Source organism: Vanessa tameamea, chromosome 17 (assembly GCF_037043105.1).
Source record: "Vanessa tameamea isolate UH-Manoa-2023 chromosome 17, ilVanTame1 primary haplotype, whole genome shotgun sequence".
NCBI lineage: Eukaryota > Metazoa > Arthropoda > Insecta > Lepidoptera > Nymphalidae > Vanessa > Vanessa tameamea.
Genome location: NC_087325.1, coordinates 5,200,168 through 5,220,711, shown reverse-complemented (window position 1 = coordinate 5,220,711; position 20,544 = coordinate 5,200,168). Strand labels below are relative to the sequence as shown.

The 20,544-nt window shown below is 31.2% G+C and overlaps 3 protein-coding genes across 4 annotated transcripts in view; 2 read left to right on the top strand and 1 right to left on the bottom strand.

Moving 5' to 3' along the window:
• LOC113400289 (uncharacterized) overlaps nt 1-20,544 on the top strand; it is a 215,511-nt gene that overhangs the window by 171,748 nt on the left and 23,219 nt on the right. The gene's annotated exons all lie outside the window — the stretch shown is intronic.
• Nucleotides 954-15,286, bottom strand: Sdha (Succinate dehydrogenase, subunit A (flavoprotein)). Its single transcript, XM_026639789.2, has 13 exons — nt 15,102-15,286; nt 14,505-14,766; nt 14,345-14,418; nt 13,893-14,068; nt 13,495-13,647; nt 12,052-12,209; nt 9,493-9,657; nt 9,109-9,308; nt 7,366-7,563; nt 3,911-4,055; nt 3,432-3,667; nt 2,674-2,839; nt 954-1,580 (listed from the first exon to the last, which is right to left on the bottom strand). The coding sequence occupies exons 1-12, from the start codon at nt 15,147-15,149 to the stop codon at nt 2,684-2,686; spliced, it is 1,971 nt and encodes a 656-aa protein (XP_026495574.1). The 5' UTR covers nt 15,150-15,286; the 3' UTR covers nt 954-1,580; nt 2,674-2,683.
• Nucleotides 17,253-18,988, top strand: LOC113400276 (transcription initiation factor TFIID subunit 11). The gene is made up of 5 exons (XM_026639797.2): nt 17,253-17,424; nt 17,497-17,601; nt 17,670-18,099; nt 18,210-18,394; nt 18,649-18,988. Exons 1-5 carry the CDS (start codon nt 17,373-17,375, stop codon nt 18,780-18,782), a joined length of 906 nt encoding a protein of 301 aa, XP_026495582.1. The 5' UTR covers nt 17,253-17,372; the 3' UTR covers nt 18,783-18,988.

The following is a 20,544-nucleotide window of genomic DNA, read 5'->3' as shown; positions in this document are numbered from 1 at the left end:
TTTTTTTACAACCTTTAATAACGTTTTTAATATAGATAGGTTTAAAAAAAATGAGTGTATCAAAATTAAAAATTAAATTGTTACGTATTAGTCAGTGGTCTTTGCTTGGATTTTTACTTACCTCCTTAAGTTATGAACGATTTTATGAATGAATTTAATAATAATGTCTTCAGCTCACACACATTCATATAAGTACATTTGTACAAATATACCTACATATGTAGAACACGTATAATGTTCGTTAGTTCGTCCCCCACCCAGGGCCGGATTAACCACCTCGGGGCTTCTAGGCAAAGTACGTGTTGGGGCTCCTTTATCCTTTCCTGACTGGCTAATTGGTATATTTTCTTTAAAATTACAGACGATTATTTACGAATACGTGTTTTGACTATAATACCAAATTTTGCCATCATGCGTCATATTAACCTTCCACAGACATACTATAAATATTTACCTTTAACTATTTTACTAACTATTTTTATTCCCTAGGGGCCTAAGCAGGCCAAAGCTTGGTAAATAAGGTATTGAAATTCATTGTTAATAGAATTTTTTATGGTAATATTTATAACAGTGACGTAAGTTATTTAGGTTTTACAAATTTCCATACAAGCTAATCTCGTTTGACGTAAACGATGAATGCGTCAGACCTTCGGATCCACATTATTTGAACTTTATACTGATCTTAGGAACCATTAATTGCATCATGAAAATAAAAAGGAAATCTTATTTTTTATATATTATTAGTTAAGTACATAGTGGTATATTATATTTTGTTTTATTTTAAAAATAATTAAAGTCTTACTATTGAGCTTAAACACAAAACAACTCAAACCCGTTTTCCCTTCTTCATGAATTAAGGAAAACACTGTTTTAAAGGCATGTTCAATGGTGCCTAAATTATCTTACTATTCTTACTATATCGTGTAAGGTGGATGTACAAAATAAAACAAGAATCACATATTTATATATTTATTCTATATCGGCGCTTAACATCTTACCAAATTTTACATTATGATAAATAATAATTTCTTTATAATACTGCGCACTGATGATAACTTTTCGAAACAAGATCAATTTATATTTCAACTTTCAAACTGATTCAGTGGCTATCATATGAATTTTATTATGTTGAGGTAGGACTAACGAATAATTATTATAAACAAAAGGTACTCGTATATAGTATTGCATTATTCTTACTTAAGTACCTCGGTGCTGCTGACCCTAACCATTTATTATTAAATATATGATTAAAAAATGCTGCTCAATAAAAAATATTTACATTTCTAAATCAAGTTTATTAGAAATTATAATTTTCATTGTTTATTGTAATTTTAAATTTACAATGCATCTGGCAAGTTAATAAAATACGTATATACATACAATAAGAGAATATTGTAGACGTAAGTGATTTAAAAACTGTTCAGAGGTATTAAGAATTATTGTTTTACTTAACATTGATACTATTCTTAAATGCTACACTACAATAAATAAAATTAAATAAATAATGGCATGAACACTATTTGTGCCGAGATGCGTCGAAAAATACTGCCTAGTTCAGTCAGCACCCAATCGGAGATTACCTAAAAATAAATTATATTGTTATATAGTAAGTAAGTGTATTCTTAGTAATAAATTAGTCATAAGAATCATAAAAGGACGTTCATTCATTTTAAGCTGTTTATTCATTGAACATGTTGCAACATTTTGTCTTTGCTTAAAAAGTTAACTTTATTTGATTGTTAAGTTTGTACTTAATTTAATAAATCGTGTACCACTGATAAGTGGAATACAAACCACTAGCTAAATCTAAGTTATTTATTCTTGAAACTGTAATTCCTACAAACTGCCATCAGCCGTATACTATATATTACAACAATATATTTTACAGTTACATAGAAAAATAATGTGATTTTTTTTTGGTTTTCAATAAATCCAATTGATACCCAATATCGTTCAATTTATTAGGATATTGCTTCAGCAATAGTTCACTACAAGTAATAGCGAAAAAATGCTCAAAGGAAAGTCAGAACTGATTTTTTTACGAGTGAGGTTCAAATAAACATATTTTTATATTTTTTTGTCTTAGGCAACTTAGGCAATTCCTCGAAACCAAACCCTGGCTGAGCAAGGAGGTCCCGGAGATGTAGGGCGAGAGTTGGCGGAGATCTGCCGCTAAAGATATCAACGTCATGCTCGGCAGTAAGAGGTGTTGAATGTAAATGGTCTCTTGAAAAGACCTAGGCGCTATGAGCACATCCTTCCCTTGAGGGTACCCTCCTGGGGTAAAAAATAAATTTGCAAAATCATCATGTGCATGTGAAAGAGGAGGTGTTATCGGCCTTCAAGCAATTACGAACCGTTCGAATCACGTCAGGGTATCTACCACTCTACGTTATTTTTTCGGGGTTGGTACCACGCACTAATCAAATACAAATTTATCAATTCTTTGGTTTCCTGTGTTCTGATTAAAAGTTTGATTGAGTAAGAAATAAGATCATTTTTAATTCAAAGTTAATTTTGCTTCTGAATTGAATTTTAGTTCTTCTTGATATTAACTTAGAATAAACAGTGAATCCTTTAACTATTGTCGCAGCAAACTATTTGTATCAAGTCGTATGAATATATAAATAATAAAATAATTGAATTGTCCAGCGTTTCGAACTGTGTGCTCACCTGCCGTCGCCTAGTACGTGCGTATGACGGGCGGCACGGTCTTGCACTCGGCCTGGTCCAGCGTGTGGTCGATGACGGGTCGGTAGCTCAGCTTGGTTTCGCCGCTGTCGGGGTCCGTCTCCGCGAGAGTGTGCTTCCTCCAGTGCTGCTCGAACGTCAGTTTCGTCTGGAATTAACGTTCGTTGATATACTACTATATTCATTTTTAAATTTAGCGTATCTCATATACGATCATAATCACGATAGTAGAATAATAACATTCAAATCAAAATGCACTAGGATTGTTTTCTGATTATGATCACAGACATATCTGGATGTTAATTTCAGCTACGGTTTTTATTTTAAATTAAAAAAACAATGCACAGATTGTAAGCAAATTGACCTTTGACAAATGTAGATCATATTATTATATATTGGGAGGAAGTTAATTTTACACGATGTGAACAGATTGAAATTAGGATGATGTATAACGATATATATATATATATTCAGTACTACAGTACAGTAGTCTATATAATCAGTACACATAGCGTAATTGTTTAGTTAGATTTTTGATTATAATATTATTTATGACCATTAAAGAGACTGTTATGCTAGCTTAGACTAAGACACTAAGTTATGTCGATGGGGCGACGACGGCGACGATCAAGATGGCGACACTGCGTGCGCCAAATTATTTGTTTCGTCATAACGTTCTCTTGCAATTAATATTATAATTTAATGGCGTTCTCGTATAACAAGATTAAAATAATAATAACCTGTCCCTCCAAAGACTTGGAATAGTCGAATTCATCTCGGCGAGTCTTAAAGTCCTCCCTAGCATGCGCTCCACGGGACTCCTCCCTCGCCAGCGCTCCCTCAACTATCTGCACTGCGTTGATGAGCAGGTTCTGCAGCTCCAGGGTCTCCACCAGGTCGCTGTTCCAGATCAGTGACCGATCCGATACTTTTACGTCCTTCATCTGTTTGTAGATTTCGTGGATTTGATGCTGACCTGTTCATTGTATAGATAGATATTAATCAGTTTTTTATAATATTAAATATAAAATGATAACATAAATTTAAAGCATTGCAAGCCTATTAGAATTATACATAATTATATGAAACAATTTTAGACTTGTAACAATATTATTTCTCATTAATCAAGAATTTGTTATATAAAATATATTTCAGTGTATACTTAAAATATAATATAAAATTGTATATTATATTAGTTTATAAAAATTAGGAGTTTTACCTTCCTGTAATGTGCTTTTCTGTCTGAACACTGCAGCGTTCTTCTGCATGCACTTTTGCATGCGCAAGCGCAGGTCCGCCGTTGAAATGCTTCCGTCCGCGTATCGGAGGCTGTCTAAGTTTGCGATACTTTCTTGTCCAGTTGTCTGTACAAATATTTGTCACGATTTAGTCTCAATCGTTCTTATAACATAAAGCAAAATATCGTGTTCGCTTATAACATAAAGCAAAATAAGAAAAAAGTATTTTGTTCTAAATATAACAAATTATAACTATTAATAATACGAACGTCTGGATATATATATATGTATGCAACTGAATCTACTAATATTCATTATTGTCAATTTTTTAACCAAAATATATATTCACATGTTACATTACAAGTGGATATTTATACAATATTTAAAATATATTTAATTTTATAAAACTAAAGTCACAACTTTTTTTAAATATTAATGTATAATTTAATTTAAAAAAGTATGATAATAAACTTTTGTTTGAAATCGTAGGTCAGAGTATATGCGTGGTGCGTAGTTACTGTACCTACATACTTTGTTGTTTCATAGAGACGAGGTAATTAGGCTCATAATGCATGTAAACTTTGAGATAACTTTTAACATGCCAGTCAATACACGAGTCTACACGCGCCAATACACGCGTGACATCATACAATTAATAATTATAATAAAATTCGACAACATTTTTATTGTACCACTTTTTTTTTTAATATTCGAATGACTTTTATTCTTCCCATAAAATTAAGAAAAACTTTTTAAGTTAACACAATATACTCACATATAATTTGTATTATAACTTTTTTATGAATAATAAAATCAAGGAATATCCATACACGGCCAGTCTATCCAAACTATTTTCATACAAATATTCGGCTCCAATTAATTATTCACGTAAGAATTATTAACATGAAGTCCTTAAATATATACAAATAGTTACTGTATAATGACCGCGTGGAATAGTGGCAAGAATGCTAGCCGTTATTATTACTTATTTTAGAAATAATTATTTTTAAAGTAATTATTTTTAGGATACTTTTTTTTAAATAAATCGAATTGTCGAGTTACGTCTCTACGCTTATTATGCGCACGATTAATATTTATTATGAGAATAATAATTTTAAAGTTCTAGTTGGGTCTATTAATCTAATTTTGCATAAACAAAATGTTATCTACAAAAGTTATACATTCAATACCATTTGTAGGTCAAATGAGATGAGAGAAAGTCCAATCAGATATTGTCACGTTTTATTTGTGAACGTTTGTTCACTGACGTAGAGAAATCTGAAAAAACAATATCTCTCCCTTGACATGATTTGCAAGAAATTATGTAGCAAAGAATTAAGTTAGTACGTTTATTTAAATTGTAAGTTTATTTAAGACACTACTTGTTCTATGTCCGCTATTTTCGTCTGTGGTATCTTAGTTTTCTACTTCACTACTTACTACATAATTCAACACTGTAACGTGACGATTCAAATTGAGCCCAAAATATTTTATGAGACCACTTGAATAAAGATTTTTTCGATTAATATATATGCATTTCAGTGCAAACACGTTTATCTTATCCCAAAAACGTTCTATGATAATATTTATTTGGCTTTGTGTGCTAAAAAGAACTCGGGTCGACTGGATGAAGTAGAAATTTGAATGAGATAGGTTATAGGCATTTTGGTATCATCAAAATTTTCACAAAATTCTTCTAGTGTACTTCTACATTAAGAAATTACAAAAGTTCCAAATTTAGAAGAATTATTTTGTGAAGTTTCGGTTTTTGATAATCAATAAGTACCTGTAGCCTATTCCAATCGAAGTATGAATAAAGATAAACAAACCTTAGATTTACGTATTTCATTAATATATCTTTATTTATAATACAACACTATTACACTTAACTAAACATAACACACAACATACCACTTAACTCCACTTTAATTTTACTTCCAACAATTTCATCAACGTTCCTAACGCCCATATTTCCGCAAATCCAGTGATTTTTTTTATGATATCTGTAGGCGGACTCGCAAATGGACCATCTGATGGTAAGTGGGCACCACCGCCCATAGATAATGGCGTTGTAAGAAACATTAACCATTCCTTACATCACCAATGCGCCACCAGCCTTGGGAACTAAGATGTTACGTCCCTTGTGTCTGTAGTTACACTAACTTACTCACCCTTCAAACCGGAACACAACAATAGTGAGGACTGCTGTTTGGCGGTAGAATATCTGATGAGTGGGTGGTACCTACCCAGACGGGTTTGCACAAAGACCTACCACCAAGTATAACATATCAATATCACAGATAAATCAAGCTCTCGACCAATAATATCGCGTCAATTTGCTGTCATGTGTTGTTTATTTGTCTTTTCTCCTCTTATGGTTGAAAAAGTGGATAAGTGAAATGATTTTCTATTGAATAAAATATTCTTATTTGTTTAGTACTCGTCTTCAATTAAATAGGCCATCACCTTCTATTACAGTAGTACCGACACTGTGTTACTATATAGAAATTCTCTTCTGTGTTATCGTTTGGGTAATGAGACCACTTAAGCATATGATTTTGTAAAAGAGGCATACATAAAATGCATAGTCTAATCGAGACTAAATACGAAAGAAAAAAGTCCTTCTTGAGGACAAAAATTTAGAAAAGAAGGCTAAATTATTTGGATTGTATTATTTATTCATGATTCATTTATTTTACAGAAAAATAGTCTGACTCATGTAAACGATCTCTATAGTAATAGCTCCCTTTTATGGAGCATGAAGTTTCATTACAATTAAAGTTCACGAAATCGATATAACACCACAGCACGATTTCCGAGTCTTAGTCTCAGAGTTTATATACCAAGTATTATCTACTTAAGAAAATTTTAAAACTAACTGGGTAACACTACGCCGAACCTCCGCTGAATCAGTAGATCTAGAAGGATACAAATTTACACAGGAGTTATGTGACGTTGGTACTACGAAAATATTGTTGTAGTTTGTGAGTTCCGTTTTCTTATTTTTCTTTATTTATAATACTCGAGAGCTTTACGATGGTAAATTGCATTGGGAAAAAGGCTAATAGTTAAAATTTATTTAAACTGTATGATTTGAAGTGAACATTAACACGGATTTATTATTTATCTATACATTCTGATTCATTTTCTATATTTGCTATTTGTACGTAAAAAATGTATAAATCCGAGTATTTTTCTCAGACCAGCTGACGCTGGGTCTTTCGGTGACTTTTTTGTTGTGTTAATGTTGCCTTACGAGCCATAATATCGTCATCTCACGATGAGGTAATTATTTTAGACTTCCGACATAAATTTAAGACACTTCGGGCTCTACGAACCTAATAAATATATATATATACATATATATATATATACAAAATATACAATATAGTAGTCATATAACAAATGATTAAGTATACAAGATCGGTTCCAGTACCTCCTTGAGCGGCGCCTGCGCGTCGCCCGGGCGGCTGGTGTCGGCGACGGTGATGGCGCAGGCGCGGCCGAACACGACGATGTCGAGCAGCGAGTTGGCGCCGAGCCGGTTGGCGCCGTGCACGGACGCGCACGACGCCTCGCCCGCCGCCAGCAGCCCCGGCACCACGCGGTCTGCGCCGCCGCGGTGCGTGATCACCTGCCGCGGGGCCGCATCGTGTTAGAGAAATGCCTAACCTGCGGGCCCGTGGACGTGCCACTGGTGGCCCTTCTCTCCTTTTAAGAACACTAATTTCTTATGTCAACGGTCTATACATTGCAAAGTAACCCGGAAGGACGTTCTGTGGTTATTAATATTTCTTAACCATTGGATTCGCCGACAGATTACAATATTATATTTTTCCACTTATAAGAAGAATATTATTGTACACCTTAAAGTTTTATCTTTGTTAACGGTCGTTACCCCTAATCACAGTAAATTATGGATGTTTTCAAGACAATGATATTATACTTTTTTGAGGAGAAGGTTTGGAGCATATTCTACCACAGTGCTCCAATGCGGGTTGATGGTTACACATGTGGCAGAATTTCGTTGAAATTAGACAGATGCAGCATAAACACAAAATTAAGCACATAAAAATTCAGTGGTGCTTGCCCAGGTTTGAACCCACAATCGTCGGTTAAGATGCACACGTTCTAACCACTGGGCCATCTCGGCTCTTACTTTAAATTTAATAAAGGATAATGTTATTGTAAAAACATTACAATAACATTATCCTTTATTAAAATTATGTCTATTTACCCTACTCTAATTTGGGTCTGCTAATTGGCAATATTATATAGCGTATGATCATTATTTTTGATTATTTATTGATTATATGAAAAACCCTATCTGAAATTAAACAAAGGCTTAATTTTTTTATATTAATAATTGGGTCTATATCTATATCCTTACAACACAACTGCTATTGAAAAATGAGATCGTCCAATCATTCATTTTTCATTTCTCACCACGACAGACCATAGTGATCGTTCTTTTTAATAACACCGTGGTAAGATGTATCATATGATGTGTATTGAATAGGATATTTAACTGGTTTTTAAAATCCGTTTTATATTATTTAGTAGAGGTTAAGGAACCCAGTAAAAGTTGATTTTTTTTTTAATTCTATACATATTTACTGAAAAATATCAAATTAAAAATTCCATATATAATTAGCGCGCAAGAACCCTACTTTGACAATATGGCGCTGCAATGGAGTCGGTGACGTCACTTGCCTGTATTGTAATCTGTGGCACATATAATCCACTTACGGTAGGCAAACGAGGTTAATAAGCAAGTAACTTCATCATAAACCCGACCAATCAGGAGTGTTTTGTGTCACGTGACAAACGTTTAAAAAAATGAATTTTTATTTATGGATTTTTGAATAAATTAATTATTATTTTCAACTTTCGTTAATAAATAACTATTTTTAAACTCATAATATGTACTGATTACAATAATTGACACTTTATTTTTCGCATTCTTTGTCTTTTAAATGTAGGAAAAGAGGAGTTTTTGTACATGTTCTTATCGCGTTAGAATCTACATTCCGTATTGGTAACTTTAAATTTATATTAATCTATTAGAATGATAATTTAACGGTTTTTAGTTTATTGCTTATGTAAATCAAAAATCAAAGGGCAATAATAATCTTACAGTTACTTATATCAAGGATTAATATATATTAACTAATCTTACCTCTCCTCTGAAGTTGGTGGGTGTTCCTCCCATGTTGTAATGTACCGTGGGCAATACAGGAATGGGTTCTTTGGTGACGTCGACGCCAGCAAAGATCATTGCCGTTTCCGATATTCCAGGCAGACGCTGCTTTAATTGTTCTGGGGGTAAGTGGTGGAGCTGAAGGTGGACATGGTCTTTCTCTGGACCGCAACCGCGACCTGAAAAGGAATATTTTAATTCACAGAAAGTTCAGTAGTATAATAGACACATGTCTCGATACAATGCACCACACTACAGCTTATGAAGCAACGGTTTGATCAATAAGTTTTTCTTTGTTTGTCATAAAAACGGCATTTATTATATTAAGATCAGTTTCTATATGTGTATTTTATTATATCTTACCTTCCATAATCTCAACAGTCATGGCTCTGGATACAACGTCTCGACTGGCGAGATCCTTAGCTACTGGTGCATATCTTTCCATGAAACGTTCTCCCTTTGCGTTCACTAAGAAGCCTCCCTCTCCACGACAACCTTCTGTCATTAGACATCCAGCGCCGTAAATGCCTGGGAAATAAAACAGTAAACTTTTATTTTACAATTAACACTTACCTAATTCTGATCTATATAAGTGTATAGATATTGAAAAGTGTTCTCTTTTCAAATTATTTTAAGTAAACTTAGTGGAAACCTGTCTGATGTCTATCTTAAGTGTATTCCAAAGACCTCGGCAAAATTTTGCCTCAATTTTGCAAAAAATAAAAACTGTATTTTATAAGTAAAAAATACGAATAGTTAGCGATTCCACCACATGATTAGCACAAAAAAAGAAATAATGTACACCCCTTGCCATTGTAATGCATATAATATATATATGTAAGCCGACTTATATTTAATGTTTTAAATTATTATTTTTCAATTTGTTTTTATATTTTTATTAACAATAAAAGATTATTGACTGCCGGTAATTATATTTTGTGAATGGCAACAAAATGTGTGCGGGGAAGGAGGGTACGGTAATTTGATTCATTCGGTTTTGAGCGTTGAAGGAAAAATAAAGGAAATGAAAAAAGAGAAAAATGTAAAGTCAAGAGAAAAATAAAGAAAGTGATTGTGATCATTACGGAGTTTTATTTTGGACATATTTTGTTAAGTTTACATATATAAAGATTTTCTTATGATATAATCAGTGATCACAAATGCGATATGTCCACCTGCTTAATTATTAATAATTGCTTTAATATTATTTAAAGAATTAATCCTGTATCATAAATAAATTAAACGTTGGCTTTAGCGTTTATTCCTTTCCAATTTTTTGTGCAAAATATTTACTATAACTCTAATAGATATATGTCATCGAGGACCTTTTGCAGACAATTTTAAGATCTACGGTTCAAAAGGTAATATGGGATACATTCCCAGATAAATCAGTAACAAAAAATACATAAGCAGTTAACGAACGGGCGAAAGTAGCGTGAATTAACTTTTATACAAAAAAATCTTGTTTCAATACAAAACAAGTTTTTTAAATTATGAAGCGAACAAAAATTTTGAAATTCTCGCATACGAAGCAAATGGCTATCGAGTGCACCGAGAAACTAAAATGATTCGTTATTTTTAATTACTTTATCGTCATAAATAAGTTTACGTGACTACTTTCTTACTCTAAATAATTGTAATACTAAGTCATACATAAGTCTAATACTTTATACACTGCAAAGTAAGTTTATATGAAAAAAATAATGTCGTCCTGTAAGTTTGGATAGGAACTTTAAGCATTTACCTAGTCACTAGATCTCAAGATTAAATTTCGGATTAAAGGCTTAAGATAGGTTTTATTCAATCTGTATTTTACAAGAAAATGCAATTTCGTTCTCACTATTTATATTAAAATAGACTTACAAGTACGTTTGAATCGACAAGCGTTACCACCTTATAGGCGGGCGGAATATGATAGAGTATTGATTACACACATGAAGAATTCAGTTTAACCTTGAATTTATAACCACTTTGAAATAATCAATAGAGAGCGGTAACATAACAACTACTCGTCCTAATTCTTAGCAATATTAAACACACACTTTTATATCTTATTTTACAATCGATAGTTTGTCATCCTCACCCTCGAAGATGAAATTTCATAATCATGCGACATTGGTATCCAATACATCCTCGAGTTACATGTAATTTAAGTACGAGATAAAACAAGTGAAATAGCTTCCAAAATCCAGTCCGTGAAACTATATATATATATTATGTTTTATAAACGAGTGAAAGTGTAAAAAAAAAAAACATTCAGTGCGATAATTTACACACAGTACAGTTGGTTTGACATTAAACCAATATAGATAATTTTAAACTTTTTCTGTATATATGTTACAGCCAAAGTAGTAAATCCGGATATTGTATATATTATTTAGCCATTATTTAAAATGTCTACTCAATTTAGATAAAGTGATAATTGACACAGAACTAATCACATTAACCAGTAATTTTATATAATATCAGCGAACATTTGGATGATGTAATAAAACAAGTAGGTACAGGTAGAGATTATAAAATTATATTTCAATTTGCCTTAAACATATCTAAATATATGTTTAGCAATATTATGTTATTTGAAAAGTAATAAGTATAATGTATATTTTAAGAATTAAAATAACATTGTCATAGATAATAATTATACGTTAATTAACATTGTTTTAAAGTTATTTTACTTTAATTTATAACGTAAATTAGACCGTATTTATTACTTTGGCAAACTTTGACCCGCTATTATCAATAAAATCCGGATAAACTGATTAATTTATCACATTCCTAGTCAATTTTGCTATTATATATAATGACCAGTCATTATGTACAATAGCTATTTAATCACTTTGACTGTAACATATATAAAAAAAGTACAATTTCGAAGGTGATCAGTACCGCAAGCAATCACCGGGGCAACAAGTCACTCACCGGTGGGATGGAACTGCACGAACTCCATGTCCTCGTTCTGCAGGCGCGCGCGCGCCGCCATGGCGGTGCCGTCGCCCGTGCACGTGTGCGCCGACGTACAGCTGAAGTACGCGCGCCCCGTGCCGCCCGTCGCCAGGATCGTGTTCTTCGCTTGGAACCTCGAATGTGACAGGCCTGTTACAGTGGCTGCCCTTGTCTTGTGTTTATTGACCCGAGGCAGACGGACAGTTTATAATAACGCTTTGTAAAGGAACAACGAGTTCATTGTTCGTAGTATAAAAAAAATAAGAAATGAGCGATCGATCTATCCAACGAACAGTAAGCTTTTTGAATACCGGCACGGTGGAATCCTATAAATACCATATCAGTATATACATAAATCAAGTTATTTTCTTATGTCATACAGTTGTGTCAATCTCTGCACCAACTACTAACCCTAAATGGCTCATAAATTTATGTTTAGCAATATAATTGCGAGCATTATCTAAGTATTAAATTGAATGGAAATAAATATTTTTAATAAATTTTTAATAGTTTCAAATATTTCAATAGCAATTATCGAAAGGTTTAAGGAAGTGATTTCAATTTGTATCATTAAATTTCCATTTTTGGTCATAAACCAAAACGATTTTAATGAGAAATGTAATTATTCTGTTTATTTAGATGATTTATATTAATATGTACGTGAAGTTGATTGCAACTGATCATATAGACCGAGGTGCGTACGGGAGCAGTCATCGTTTTTACGCGCTTTTCTGACCAGGGCAATGACACCCAGCCACCATCGATATGCTACAAAAAATTGATTGCTAGAGAACTGGTGTCGAATCCATTTCTGAAACTAATTCATTTTTTTATTTTACAATGTACTGGCAGTCGTAATATCTGGTTGATGCCGACGGTAGCGAGTGAATACTTTGTTATTTAATTATTTTGTCAAAGATTGTATTCGTCGCACTGCTTATTCCCTAAAACTTTTGATGTACAGGTTTCATAATTTATATGTATTTCTTTTATCACTAAACTCTTAAAATGAAAACAAATAAATTATGTCTATTATTTTTATCTGTCTTATCTTGGGCATATAAATAATTAAAATTCAATTCAATCTTATATTATCTGAGAACCTGTGCTAAGCATTTATTATATTAAAAAAGTACTCAAGTTGTTGAAGCTGAAAATGTGGTAAATACCTATTATGTTTATAATTTAATCACCCACTACACACAGTATGTTTATACAACAAATTATGACATTTACTCTTACTAGAATTTATCTTTTTCATTAAAAACTTTTGTGCAGCTAAATCAATATTTGATATAAAAATTATTATGACTTAAATAGTAAGGATTACAATACCAGTTTAAATTGAACAAATTTTAAAGTAAACTATTAATATTTGTTTTAAATATTGAATTTGGAATGTTGTTTTGTATTATTTACCTGTGTAAAGTTCCATCTTCGAGATTGATGGCAATGCACCCTTTGCAGACACCATCCTCCATGAGCAGATCCAATGCAAAATATTCAATGAAGTATTCGCAGTCGTATCGTAAGGATTGGCCATAGAGTGTGTGAAGCAGGGAATGACCAGTTCTGTTGTAATTTTTTAAGAAGTTTTTAAGAAGTTTAGTTAATATATTATTAAATTACATTAAAATAGTAAAAAAGGATTTTCCATATCAATAAAAATTAGTAATTACAAAGTTATTTATTGAAATGATTAATTATGACCATGTTTACGTATTGTGATTCTGTAATCTACTGGAATTTTAAAATAATTTACAAGCATTTTATACATTATTTTAATTCAATCACAGTTCATCAGCCATTATATTTACCTGTCAGCAACAGCACAGCACCTATGTGCCTGTCCACCCTTGCCAAATTTAAGAGATTGACCTCCAAAAGCTCTTTGATAAATCTTTCCTTCAGGTGTACGAGAGAAAGGCATACCATAGTTATCAAGCTCAATTACAGCATGTGGTGCTTCTTTTGTCATATAATGGATGGCATCCTGGAAAATATTACATAATAATATTGGAGAATTAAAGTAACTTACATGGTGATTTTTATTTGTTGGGTATAATAGAGCAGTACCAAAAATTATTTACTATCAAGATATTAAATAATTATAATTTAAATAGCTCCCCTTTTAAATGCAATGAAATAATATAGTTGCAATGAATCAAATTACTTATTGTAGGATTATATTGGTTGCTGGTAATGTTAAGTATTAGCATATATTTCAATATTTTAAACACTACTTATTAATACATTGACTTTTACTAACCTGGTCACCAAGCCAATCAGAGCCCTTAACTGTATCATACATATGCCATAACCAACTGTCTTCTTCCATGTTACCTAAAAAGATTGATTTGATTTGAATATTTTAAAGTCTGTTTATTGAAACCTGTTTATTGTTTGGAAATAATTATTCCAATACCAACCTAAGGCAGCATTAATTCCTCCTTGAGCAGCTACTGTGTGAGATCTAGTAGGAAATAGCTTGGTAACAACAGCTGTCTTAAATCCTTCCTGGACTAAACCAAATGCAGCTCTTAAACCTGCCCCACCAGCCCCTATTACTAGTGCATCATGTTGATGATCAATAACTGTGTATGCCTTTGATGCATTCGAGTTAACAGATGCATCTTTTAGTGGTGATGCCCCTCCCACTGATAAATGGAGGTTTCTATATAAATATGAAGCCTAAAACAGGAAATTACGGGTTAACGTCAATATTTACTTCAATTTCTAATTATATATTTTTGGAGATATAAAATAACGGAACCATAAATATAATAGTAAAATACGATGAATTATTATTATAGTAATAAGTTTCTTGCTAGTTATTTACAAAAAAATAATTGTTTAAATGAGTGATATATTTAAGAGAATATAAAGAGGACAGACTCATTGAGTGGTTTATAACAAGGTTATTAAAAAAACGATAGAAATGGAAGCACGCTGTTCCACAAAACATTTTTGTAGCTAGATTACATAACAAATAATTAATTATACGCAATAATATTTTTTATACTAACCAGTGAGGCAGGGCTTCGATTTATAGCTGCTTTCATTAATGCACTCATGATGGAACTCTCTGTCCGCACCGGAGTACAATTTTTTTTATTTTTAGTTTAGAATATTTCCACGAACGACATTCACCCGACCACCTTATCTCTTTGACGACTGACTGAGAGGTGAAAGCTGTCAAAATTTATAATTCAAAGTATAAATGAATGCCATAGCCTGTGACAACTTAAAAAATGTTTCATAAATACTAGAACCAATTAAAGCCTACATTGTCGTTAGAAAAAAGGCAGCCAAATTATCTAACAATTCGTCGATTGAAAAAATAACAAAACTACACTATTTTTAAACAAACATATTTATAATCATCTTATATATACATGAATAAAGTTTAAATATTTAAAATTTAGAGGCCTACCACAAAATTTCGATCTTCTAACGAAGAAGTTTTTGAAGTTTTCAATCACGACGACGATTCGATTGGGCTCTTGAGTTAACGACACTATATGCTGTCGCTTTGACTAAGCAATCTTGATACTTCTTCTTTTTTTTGTAATGTTAATTTTGATAAGCTATTAAGGAATTCTCGAAAACCACATTGTTATTGTATTCTGTGATTATTTACTACATTATTATTTTTTTATATTACGCCATGATGATCTTATTATAATCTTATTTTTATATTAGTCTTTATGGGTCCACTTCTGGACATAGGCTACCCTTAATTGGCATCACACCGAAACTCTTAATCCAGTAGTTCTCCGCTGTATTCTTCGTGTCGTTCAACTAGACAAGGAAGGTTATGTACTGGTTTTTCAGAATAGATGTTGATGGATGAATGACAAAAAGAAGAGGAAGACCATTGATGGAAAGTAAGATTTGATCGAGTCAAATGCAAGAATTAAAAATGTAGCGTTCTGCGCCAACTCAAGAATTGGGAAGAAGTTAAGAAGATGGTGAAGAAATCTGCTACAGATATATATATGATAAGTAACGTTTTTAGAAGGTTTAGCTAATACAATTCAATTCTATTTAATGTTTCTATATCATGATAATGATGATATCTATCCAATCGATTTCCTCACGGGAGCTAATCACAAGGGAGACTAGCCAATTATTCTGGATATATTACAGTTCGTAAGTTGGTGGTGAGCAAAGGTGAGCTTTCTATTTCCTAACTGTCATAAACCAATGGGACGGCAAATACGACACGACAGAAAAAACTTGAAGCGCAAGACTAACAGCTTTAACTTAATGTTTGAATCCAGGATCATGGTATCTGCGGCCATATAGCCATTAGACCAACAAAGCAGGCAAATACCAAGATAACTAAAATAATGAGCAAACTAAAAAAGCACTAGGATTGTGTAAGCTCACCAGTACGACTTAATACGTACATCAATGTTTGTTCATTATGAGCGTAATTTAAGCATGTAGGGAAGTGTCTTCTATGAAGCAAATAAGTAAAGAAAGAACAGGATATACAATATATATTTTATATTTCCTCATAGTATTAGTTGTTTTAATTTCCAAATAGCAATTAATACAAATTGCGTCACTTAAAGAAAGAAGGAATTTGAAATTGGCGCTTCTGTCAACGATTGAACTAGAACATCTGGATAATAAATCACAAATATTAAAATAAAATTGGATAGTTTATGCTATCCAATTATTTAACTAAGCTGTAATTAACAAACAATTTATTTGGTTTTACATTATTGCTATAGTTGACCAAATATTTTAAATAGGCTATTTATTGAACTATAAAACCTCTGATAATTATATAGTGGTAACCACTATCCATAGACATTGTTGATAAAGCAATGGTTAAAAATTAAAATTTCGTGCAAATAACTGGTGGCTTATTAGCCAGTCGAGCTATAAATTATACACAAATGAAATAAAAACTATGTCTTAAATATTATTCAACGTTCGAATTTACTAGAAAGAAAATAATTGTTATTATTAAATTTCTTTGTACGTGTATGATTCAATAATTCTCTTTTACTTTACAACTCCATTATTTGATAATGAATGCCTGTGGTTCAGACGTTCTTATTTCTCAATCGCAATTATCATAAATATTCTATAACTAATATTTACTTATTCCTTTTTGACATTTAACAGCAGACAGTATTCACAGGTAGTCAGGTATCAAATAAGTAATTGAGAACTGTCAGTCTGTTACTATAAATAACAACTTTAAAACGCGGGGTTATTACATTATATTATAAAAAAAAACAATTGTTTAATAAATAATCTAAATAACGCATGTGTTGCAAATGGCTGATAATACAAAAAGCGACGAATTGTCCGAAGCGGCGAGGATAAAAGGTATGTCGCAACTTTTGTGCGAGTCTTCACTAAATTAAAATTTAGATATTTAACAAGTTATATTCATTTTAGAAGAAGAATTAGCTCAAGAATTAGAACATAGTGACTCGAATGAAGACGACTCTCAAGAAATATCCTTGGAAATAGAGGAAAAACTACTGAAGGATGAGCCAGAATGTAAGTGAATTTCTAATTCTATTTATTTATTAGTAGTATATAAGTAAAAATTTTTGTTTTTATTTTAGATACAACATTGGTTAACTATGGAGAAAATATACAAAATATTAATGAGCCAAAGGTTGATTCAGAACAGTATGTTGAAGACATACATAAGGATGACATAGAGGGTTTGGGTAATGTTTACACAGAAAGTGCAGACTACACACATTCACAAGGCGACACATTATTAGATGCAAGTGATCAATATGAATCTTATATCAATGATTACTCTTTTGACCCCTCACAAGCCATAGATGAAAGTCAATCAGAAAATGATAGTGATAAATACAATGAAATAGATTCAAAAAGAGATTTTGTGATGCCAAATATGGATGACTTTGAACAAAGTCAATCTTCTAACAATCTAGATTATCAAACTACAGAAGAAATGAGTGAACGAGAAAGAGAAAAGAAAACAAAAAAAGAGTTAGAAGAAGAAGAAAGGGAAAAAATGCAGTAAGTATATTTCACATTACTAGTGTTTGACCTAATGGACATTATACTGAATATAAAGTATTGCACCGATAATTTAACAGACAGATATATTATTTAAATTTATTTTTCAGAGTATTAGTATCAAACTTTACTGAAGAACAGTTAGATAGATATGAAATGTACCGTCGAGCAGCATTTCCAAAGGCAGCAGTGAAGAGATTGATGCAGACTATCACAGGATGTTCAGTGGGGCAGAATGTAGTTATAGCCATGTCTGGAATAGCCAAAGTTTTTGTAGGAGAGGTTGTTGAAGAAGGTATGTGTGTTAATTTTTTTTATTTTAAATGGAAATTGTTTAGAATTGGAAGTTGATCAGACTTTTTAAAATTTTAAATATTAAAATATAGTGTTTGTAAATAAGCCAGTAGTATCAATGTCATTTATGATTTTTAAATCAAGAGATATGAAAAAGGTGATATATATATGACACCAAATTTTGTATGCAATTTAAGTTATTGTAGTTGTTAAAAAAAATCTTTTTAGGCAGAACTAATTGTGAAGTTTTTTCAGCTTTAGAGGTATTAGAGAAATCGGGTGAACCTGGTCCACTGCAGCCAAAACATCTACGAGAGGCTCTTCGCAGACTTAGAGTAAGAGGAGCTTTGCCAACGAGAAAAGCCTATAAGAGTATGTTTAGACTATAGCTTTCACACATTTATGATTTAGGGTTAAATGTAAATACTATTTTTTTATTTTATAATGTCTCTTTTTCAAAAGTTTTTAACAGTAATAACTTAATGCTCGATATATTGCTTATTGCAAGAACACATTGTTTTAAAAAAAAATAACAATCTGTCTACTTAAATTGATATTTGCTAACAACATATAGTAACATATTATTATTTCTCAAAATAACTTAATACCAACTACAGAAAAATTAGAATGATTAATCTTAGTTATTAATGCATTTAGTAATATTTTTTTCCAAATAATGAATTCTTGCAATAAATCAACAATGCTCTGTTTGTTGTTATTTCTTGAATCATATTATAGCAGACCATTTGTATGTCTGAAGTAAGGATTACCATATTAGATATAATATATTTTGTTTCATAGTATTGGCCCAACTTAACTTTACTATTCTTAAAATTGGTATTTTTGTAATTTTCATATCATGTTGACATCTTTAACTTTGAAAATTAAATACAAAAAGAAATGTAATTATTAATGCTTTGTCTACCTTATCTTACTATTAGGTTTTATTTAAAATGTTATATTTTTTTCACATACTCTAAGATAAGGTATAAGAAATATATACCCTAATCTATTATTTGATGATGACAATGATTATATGTTAGATAATGTGTTCATTGACAAATTGCATATGATTTGCCTAACTAAATTTTGGGCCGATGCTGTTTAATAATATTAATTTTAATTAACTTTTTTATCAACTTCTATGATTTCTTACCGATGATAATAAACCATATCCTCTTCAGTTGAAATTTGGCATATTAGAGCAATATTGTGAAGTAGTGTATTCTACTATTATAATTGTTTTGGTAATGTGATTTAATTTATTTACAAATTGGTTTCATATGAGAAGTGTAATCTTTAAAATAATGTGTATACAAAGTGTTTATTTTATATTATATACTGTCAATGAACCATATCATCAACATAAATTGTCAGATACTTGTTTGAATAACAAGAAATAAAACTATTAAATTTAAATGTTAATTTATTATGATGTAATCATTATTAAAACAATTCATTATAACAGTCAGTAAGGATCATACTTTCAAATATTTGAAAATCAAATCAGTCTTGTTAAAAATGGCTACATTCGTAGAAGAGATGTTAAAAGAGTTAAAAATCTTGGAAGTTAAACTAAACAATTAAAAAACAAAATACATTTACCAACAAGTACAAAACATAAATAAAAATATAGATTCACAAAATTCCACTCAAACCAAAAGCAAAATTGGCACTTAATTTTTCAATTGTATTTAACTTGCGAGTTGTTCCTTTTTGATCTATTTTTCCGATTTATCACAGATATTTAAATTAAAAGCTGCTGGCCCCAGTTTACAATAATTAAATGGTAAAATATATTATATGGGTATCATAAGTTTCATACAATCTTTTCTACCAGGTAAAGGCACTTATTTAAAGGGTAGGTTTACATATACATTTTGGTAACACTACATTTTAAAACAATCGATCAATTAATTAAAATATGGTAGATATTTTAATTTTACATCCTTCTTCAAACAATGTATATATAATTTCATTATTAAGTGTTTGTGCAAATTGAATAGTATTCGTTTTTGAAAGATATTAATAATAGAGATCTATTTTAAACCATCTGTGCAACTAAAACAATCACAGATGTATTTTAAATCCCAAAAGCAAATAAATACTTATTTTTGCATTTAGACAATTATTCGTTTTAAAATGTCTTAA